The sequence below is a fragment of the Gracilinanus agilis genome, unplaced genomic scaffold (genome assembly GCF_016433145.1).
Source record: "Gracilinanus agilis isolate LMUSP501 unplaced genomic scaffold, AgileGrace unplaced_scaffold41075, whole genome shotgun sequence".
NCBI classification, from domain to species: Eukaryota; Metazoa; Chordata; class Mammalia; order Didelphimorphia; family Didelphidae; genus Gracilinanus; species Gracilinanus agilis.
In genome coordinates this window covers 1-7,232 of record NW_025374773.1, presented here as the reverse complement: position 1 = coordinate 7,232, position 7,232 = coordinate 1, and the positions used below count along the sequence as shown (strand labels likewise).

General features: G+C 60.4%; 1 protein-coding gene across 1 annotated transcript; it reads left to right on the top strand.

The window, feature by feature from the left end:
- The first annotated feature begins 54 nt into the window (after positions 1–54).
- LOC123255204 (17-beta-hydroxysteroid dehydrogenase 14-like) lies at positions 55–6,651 on the top strand. Its single transcript, XM_044684044.1, has 7 exons — positions 55–265; positions 541–607; positions 691–782; positions 5,124–5,228; positions 5,489–5,556; positions 6,134–6,230; positions 6,311–6,651. The coding sequence occupies exons 1-7, from the start codon at positions 113–115 to the stop codon at positions 6,452–6,454; spliced, it is 726 nt and encodes a 241-aa protein (XP_044539979.1). The 5' UTR covers positions 55–112; the 3' UTR covers positions 6,455–6,651.
- Positions 6,652–7,232: the final 581 nt, after the last annotated feature.

Sequence of the window (7,232 nt, the reverse complement as noted above, 5' to 3'; positions counted from 1 at the left end):
AGCCCCTCAGAGATCAGGGCTCCCTACTTCCCAGCCCCCCAACCTCTCAAGGACCCAAGATCCCCTTTCCCAGCCCCTCAGAGATCAGGCTCCCCCCTCCTCCAGCCCTTCAATGACCCCCTGCCACCATTCAGGTCAGATCCCCAGCCCTGCTCTCTCCCCAGAGTCCAATGGCCGGGATTTGGAAAAGGAATTCCGTTTAGTCAAGCCACCAGCAGAGGCTGTCTTCATCCAGTGCGATGTGACCAAAGAAGAGGACGTGGAGGTGAGCCCCCCCTTCTCTCTGCTTCCAGGTCCCCTTAGGTCTCTGCTCTTGCCCTTCTCCAGGTCTCCTCTAGGGGAGCTTGGGAGATCCCCAGCCCTCCCCCCTTCTTTTCCCTGTCTGTCTCCCCAAATGTCGCCGTGTCTCCCCAGTCTTCACGTCTCTTTCTCTCCAGATCCCCCCCCATTCCCCCTTTTCTAGGGTTTCCCCACCTCTGTGTCTGCCTCCCCCAGACCTGGGCCGGTCTCAGGTCTGAGGCTTTGTGTCCCGGCCCCCAGGCCCTGATCTCTGAGACCCTGCGCCTTTTTGGCCGCCTGGACTGCGTGGTGAACAACGCCGGACGCCGTGAGTGACCCTCGTCCCTCCTGTCCTCCGCCTCCCCCCGGGAAGCCCTTCCACTTAACTTTGCTCCTCCCTGCCTTGTCCAGATCCCCCCGAGGAGGCACTGGAAGACACGTCTTCGCAGGCCTTCCGAGAGCTGCTGGAGCTGAACCTCCTGGCTGTGTATACAGTTATCAAGGTAAGGCCCCCCCCAAGGGCTGGCTCTGGTTCTGCCTGGGAATCCCCGGGCCGGGGGGCGGTTCGAATCCCGCTTGTGTGCTTGGGGACTCCCCTCCCTTTCCCAGAACCTCAGCCTGGGCAGGAGCTATTCGGCCTGGTGGCCGGGAGCAGGAGGGGGCAGAGCCAGCTGGGCATCTGTCTGTGGACTTTGACTGGCTCCTCAGTGAACACCACTCTTTCCTGTTGAGTGGCTTACATGGGATTTATGGGTGGCCCATTGGCCTAGCCTTAGGCCGGTGGGTGGGAGCCTCTACATCCTGGCCTCCCTCTGAGCCCTTCTTTGTTGGCTTTTTAACTCAGACTTTGTCCTAGAACTGGTCCTGAGAAGGGATGGGCGCCCAGGCAGAAGAGGGGTCAGGGACTCGCCCAGGGTCACATGGCTGGGAAGTGCCTGAGACCAGATTTGCACCCAGGACCTCCTGGCTCTCTATCCACGGAGCCACCCAGCTGTCCCCAAACCCTTCTTGATCCTCCCAGCCAGGGAATGGGACTGGAGTTAGTCCTCTTTGGGCTCGAAGCTTCTCCTTGTTTCCTGTTTGGGGGAACTAGACCCACCATCACCCCAATTTCCTGACGGGACTGTCGGCCAAGGCGAGACTCGAATCTGGGTCTGGACACCTAGATGTCTGGCCAGAACAGGATAAGCCAGGTCAGGCAGGGTGGGCTGGAGAGCTTCCACTTTTCCCAGCCAGCAGGCAACGGATCTTTTTTTCTTTTCAAATTAAAAAACATTTTATTTATTAATTTATTTTAACCTGGCCTTCCGCCTTAGAGTCAATACTGTGTATTGGCTCCAAGGCAGAAGAGTGGCAGAGCTCGGCAATGGGGGTCAAATGACTTGGCCAGGGTCACCCCGCTGGGACATGTCTGAGGCCCGATTTGAACCTGGGGTCTCTGGACTGGCTGCCCCTCGACAAGCATTTACTAAAGGCTCTGTGCTAAGTTCTGGGACCCAAAGAAAAGGGGGTCCCCGATTCCTGGGCACAAGAGGATAAATCGAATCGGAGATCACTAGGCTGACGGGGTCACCCGAGACGAGGGAGCCACCAATTGGCCGCTGGGGCTGGCCGGTGAAAATGCCCGGCGGGATGGCTCGTTGCAGGGAGCGGTCAGCGGGCTGCTGGCACTGGCCCCGCCGCAAGAGTACTTGGCACAGTTGGAGGCTTCAAAAGGCAAAGAGGGGCAGCGGGGCGGCTCGGTGGCTTGAGAGCCAGGCCTGGAGGTCCTGGGTTCAAATGTGGCCTGGCTGCTCAACCCCCATGGCTAGCCCTTCCCACTTTCTGCCCCAGAACCAGCAGCCAGGATTGACTGAGAAGGTAAGGCTGAGGCAGAGAGGGGGCCCTCGGGAGCCGCTGGTGTTTCTTGGTCGGGGTGGGGAGGCTCCAGGGGACAGGCGCTAAGGGCCCGCCGCAGGAGGCCGGGGGGGGAGAGGGAGAGGGCAGATCTGATCCGGAAAGCTCCGTCCACTGGCCCAGGCAGTTAGGGGTGCTGGTGAGGGAAGTTTGCGAGAGGGGGGGCGAGGTCACTCGGGGCCATTTTTGGATATGATGAATTGAAGGCGTCCGCAAGACAGTGAGGCCAAGTCGTAGACAAGAGCCTGGAAGGCCGGACAAAAAATCCCAGAAGCCTTTGCATGGAGATGGCTGATGAAGTCACGAGGAAGGGTGTAGAGAAGGGGCACAAGATGGCGGCTTGGGCTGAGATCCAGCAAAGACGGAGGAACAGGCAGCCAGGAGACAGCAGAAGAGAGCCCAAGGAGGAGAGTGACTGCCGGAGCGGCTGCCCGCCCGGACCAGGAGGAGGACGGTGGAGGAGAGGCCCGCTTGGGAGGCTGGAAACTCGGGAGAGTCCCGTGCTAAGACCTGGTCTGGGTCTGGAGCCAAAAAGGAGGAGGAGGGATGGCACCTCCTCGTGGCGCCCTTCCAAGCAGTGCGGCCACAAAGGAAGAGATGCCCCCCCGGGCCGGCCCAGAGCAGGAAGAGAGAGGCTGGGACGATGCGGGTGGAGAGTCAGAGGAGGCTTTGTTTGCTGTGCTTTCCTGGGGTAAACAGGCCGCAGGGAGACTGAAGATAAGGGAGAGGGCCGGGACCGAAGGGGCAAACGGCCAGAAGGAGGTTGCGGGCATGGGGGGGAGGCGGCCCCTCTTCATGTGCCACTGCGGCGGAGGAGGAGGAGGAGGAAGGGCACGAGGAAGAAGAGGCAGCTGCCCACCAATTTTTTCACGAAAGATGAAGCGAGATCCTTAGCTGAGAGCAAGTCTGAGGAGAGATAGAAAGGGTTGGGAAGGCCATTGTGGTGAGTGGGAGCATGAATGGACCGTTGTTCGGGCCTGACCCAGTTGGGCTTTTCTTGTGAAGGATCCTCCACTGATTTCCTGTTTTCCTTCTCCAGCTCATTTGACCAGAAACCAAGGCAGATAAGGTGAAGTGACTTGGCCAAGGTCACATAGTTAGGAAGGGTCTGAGGCCGGATTTAAACACCAGAAGACTCATTTAGACTCTCTGTACAGCCCTAGGACAGTTAGGTAGTTCAGTAGATAAGAGCAATGGGCCCAGAGTCCTGAAGACTCATCTTCCTGAGTTCCCATCAGGTCTCAGACACTTCCTAACTGTGTGACCCTGGGCAAGTCACTTCACCCTGTTGGCCTCAGTTTCCTCATCTGTAAAATGAGCCAAAGAAGGAAATGGCAAACCACTCTGGGATCTTTGCCAAGAACCCCCAAATCGGGAAGAGGGCTGGGCAACTAGGTTGCTCAGAGGATTGAGAACCAGGTCTAGAGATGGAAGGTCCTGGATTCAAATGTGACCTGAGGCACATCCTAGCTGTGTGATCCTGGGCAAGTCACTTGACCCCCACTGCCTAGCTCTTCTGTCTCGGAACCAATACACAGTATTGATTCTAAGATGGAAGGTGAGGGTTTAAAAAAATAAAATATGAAAATTCCTCAATGGGGAAAAAGGATGGAAGGCCCCAGAGGCATCCCAGCCTGTGGCTGGAGTTGGGGCAGGGGGAGCTTCAAAGGAGGAATGTCCTTTGGCCCCTTGGAGTTCCACAATGGATGGCCGGCCCCTGGGAGGGGGAGATGGCCCTCGTGGTGGCTCACTAGGATGCGACCGCTCGTGCCACAAGGAAGCCACGAGACCACGAGAGAACAGCTGCTGTTTTCCTCCCTGCCTCAGAATGCCATCAGCTGGGAGGGTGCAAGCCAGATTGAAGGGGGCTGAAAGCGAGTGGGAGGCGAGATTTTTCGAGGAGTTGGGCTGTGGAAGGAGAGCCGCAGGCCCATCACGTGAGGGAATGGTGGGAGAACCAGCAGTTGGGGGAGTTTTTGTTTTAACCCTCATTTTCTGTCCCTGTAATAACACCAGTACAGGACAAGGGCTAGGCCAGCGGGGTTCAGTGACTCGCTCAGGGTCACACAGCTAGGAAGTGCCTGAGGCCAGATATGAACCCGGGCCTAGGCCTGGCTCTCTAACCACTGAGCAGCCCAGCGGGCCCTTGTCAGGTCAGTGGATAAGGGGAGACGCTGCAGATGGTGGGGGGAACATCTAGAGCTCAGAGCGCGCCGCTGGGCAGTAAAGAAGGTGAGCAGTTTATTCAGGGCTTGGGCCAATGGGCTGGCGCTGCTTCCAGGGCTTGGGTGAGTGGGCTGGAAGGGAGAGCTGAGCTGTGTCCTTGGGGTTATCTCGGTCCCAGAATGGGCTGCTAAGGAACTGCTGGGGCCTTTCTGGGAGGAGGCTGCTGGACACTGCTAGTTGCAACAAGGCAGGTCCCGGAGACTCCCCAGAGTCCCGAGCAGGCAGCCGGTCACGTCAAACAGGACGGCATGGGCTGGGGTGGAGGCCCCCCAAAGGCCTGTGCCAAGGTCCTTGAGGAAGGAGGGCCTGGGTGGTGGGCAGCTGACTGCCGAGGGCATCTGGCTTGGCAGAGGCAGCCAACCATGCAGTGGGAGGACGTGGGAGTGGCCCTGGCTAGCCCCAGGCGGCAATGCTGGGCAGCTGCCAGGTTTCCAGGAAGGGTCACGGATGAAGGGTGGAACGCTGCGAGCTTGGCAGGGACGGCAGAGGTCAGAGACCGGTGGGGGGCAGCCAGAGCTGGAGGGAGGCGGGATGGCCAGGTCTTACCTCTCTGGAGGGTTCTGCCAGGCTTTGCCCCTCTGCCAGGTGGGGCTGTTCTGGTCCTTCCAGGCATTCCTTCCAGCCCGGGCATTCTGGGCTCCTAGAGAGACAGATGGGCAATGAATGGCACAGAGCAGGGGTGCCCGCCCAGGGCTAACAGCCTTCTCCAACCTTCTCTGCAGTTTGCCTTACCCTCCCTGCGGCAGAGCCGGGGCAGCATCATTAACATATCCAGCCTGGTGGGGGCCATCGGGCAGAGGAAGGCCGCCTCCTACGTGGCCACCAAGGTATAGGTGGTGGAGGGGATGGACGGCTTCCTCTCCAGCCTGAGCCACTGGCCGAGGGCAGCATCCAGCCCACTCACACCCGAACACCCCAACACAAACAAAGCTGGGCTCAACCCTCCGGGGCCCTCAGGCCTAGCCAAGTTGTTGTCCCCAAGCGCCCCAGGCTCCCAGGGAGGGCTGGTCTCCCTTGTCCCTCTCTGCTCAGGTTTGGGCCAAGGCCTATCTCCTAGGGTGGCTCAGACCTGTTTTCTGTCCCCCAGGGGGCCGTGACTGCCCTGAGCAAGGCCTTGGCCCTGGATGAGAGTCAGTATGGCGTCAGAGTCAACTGGTGAGTGGGCTCTGGTGAGAGCAAGAGGAGCCTGAGTGGGAGGGGATCTGGGAAGATGGGATGGGGGACTGGCTCGGCTGAAGGGACAGGGCTTCAGATTGGGGTAACACTGAAGGAGGGAGGCAGCAGAAGGGCCCTGTGAGTGTGTGGGTTAGAGATAGGCCAGGCCAGGGTGGGGAAGAGCCCAAGAAATGGGAGAACCCTGCAGAGAGTGGGCTGGGGGGTGACCAGGAAGCCCAGGGGAAGATGGATGACCCTGGCCTGAGACTGTGGATCTGGAGGAAGTGGAGGGCTTTGGAAGGAAGAGGCACAGAGCCTGAGGTCTGGGGAGACTGTGGGGCCCCAAACTACAAGAAGTGAGGAGATGGAGAGAAAGGCAACCAGTGAAAGCTGTGAGGGCCTTGGAAGGCCAGATGATGGGGGGATGGGGTCCTGCTAATGAGCTGGAGGGGCTTTGAGCACCCTGGGCCCCCAGGGACCCAGGGGCCCGACCTGAGGAGCCTGAGAATGGAGGGCCAGAGGATCAAGGCGCCTGTAAGCTTTGGCCAAGTCCTGCCCCACCCTGCCCTTTCCCCAGCATCTCCCCAGGAAATATCTGGACCCCGCTGTGGGAGGAGCTGGCCGCGCTGACCCCTGATCCCTCCGCCACAGTTCGAGAAGGGAAGCAGTCCCAGGTAGGCCCAGGGGGGAGCCAGGGGGCAAGGGGTCTGCCCCTTGAGGCCGCTTCATGGACCCTGTGCGTTGTCCTCCGCAGCCTCTTGGACGCATGGGCAGGCCCGACGAGGTGGGCGCTGCTGCCGTCTTCCTGGCCTTCCAAGCTTCCTTCTGCACCGGCGTGGAGCTGCCCCTCACTGGGGGTGCGGAGCTGGGCTACGGGCGCAAGGTGCCCCCCACCTGAGAGAACCCGCCCCGCGGTGCCCTGAATCCCACCTTGGGCCCAGTTTTCCTTCCAGGACCATGAGGGAGGTAGTGGGAGGGCTATGTATGGCCTCCCCCCTCCTCCGGAGGCTCCGGGATCCCTTGACCCCATGGTCCTCCGCCCATTCCTTCCTCTTCGCCCTTGCCCTTTCCCTTCGATAAACTGGAAACTGAAAACTTGGACTTTTCACTTGCGTTTCCGGCTCCCTGAGCCGCTTCCCCACCCACGCCAGGCCGTGGTGTAGACTGCATGTCCCAGTAGACCCCGCAGCCACTCGCCGTGGCCTGAGGGGAGACTGGGCCCTGGGGCCTCCTGGGTAATGTAGTCCTAGGGGCGGGGGGGGGGGCAGCTCCCTCGGGGGTCCCGGGCAGGCTTTCTTCTCAGACCGTGGACTGCCCCCTGTCAGCCCCAGGGACTGGAGGCGGGAGCGGGCCTCGGGCCTCGGGCCTCGGGCCTCGGCTAATGGGCCCCTTAACAGTCTCCCCCGGGAAGAGAGAATTTATTGCTAATTAGGCAGGATTAAAAAAGGACAAATGGGCGTGTGCTGATGAGCTGGGGACTCCCCGGCCCGGGGTCGCCCGGCTCCCTTATAGGGAGGGGAAGGGGTCAGGCGGGGACAGTTGAGTCTCAGTACGGAGGGGGAGGGGTTGTATTTGGTGGCGACAGCTAGGTCCCCACCGTGGAGGGGGAGGGGACGCCTGGGTCCCCAGTAAGGGGGAGGAGTTTTTCTTGGAAGGACGCCCGGGTCCCAATACAG

What these genes read in the sequence shown, in the direction of transcription:
- LOC123255204 (XM_044684044.1), top strand. Translation starts at nt 113, where the DNA reads ATGACCCCCTGCCACCATTCAGGTCAGATCCCCAGCCCTGCTCTCTCC. An exon ending in CTGTGTATACAGTTATCAAG is followed by an intron (nt 783 to 5,123) that starts GTAAGGCCCCCC and finishes CCTTCTCTGCAG; the next exon opens with TTTGCCTTACCCTCCCTGCG. An exon ending in TATGGCGTCAGAGTCAACTG is followed by an intron (nt 5,557 to 6,133) that starts GTGAGTGGGCTC and finishes CCCTTTCCCCAG; the next exon opens with CATCTCCCCAGGAAATATCT.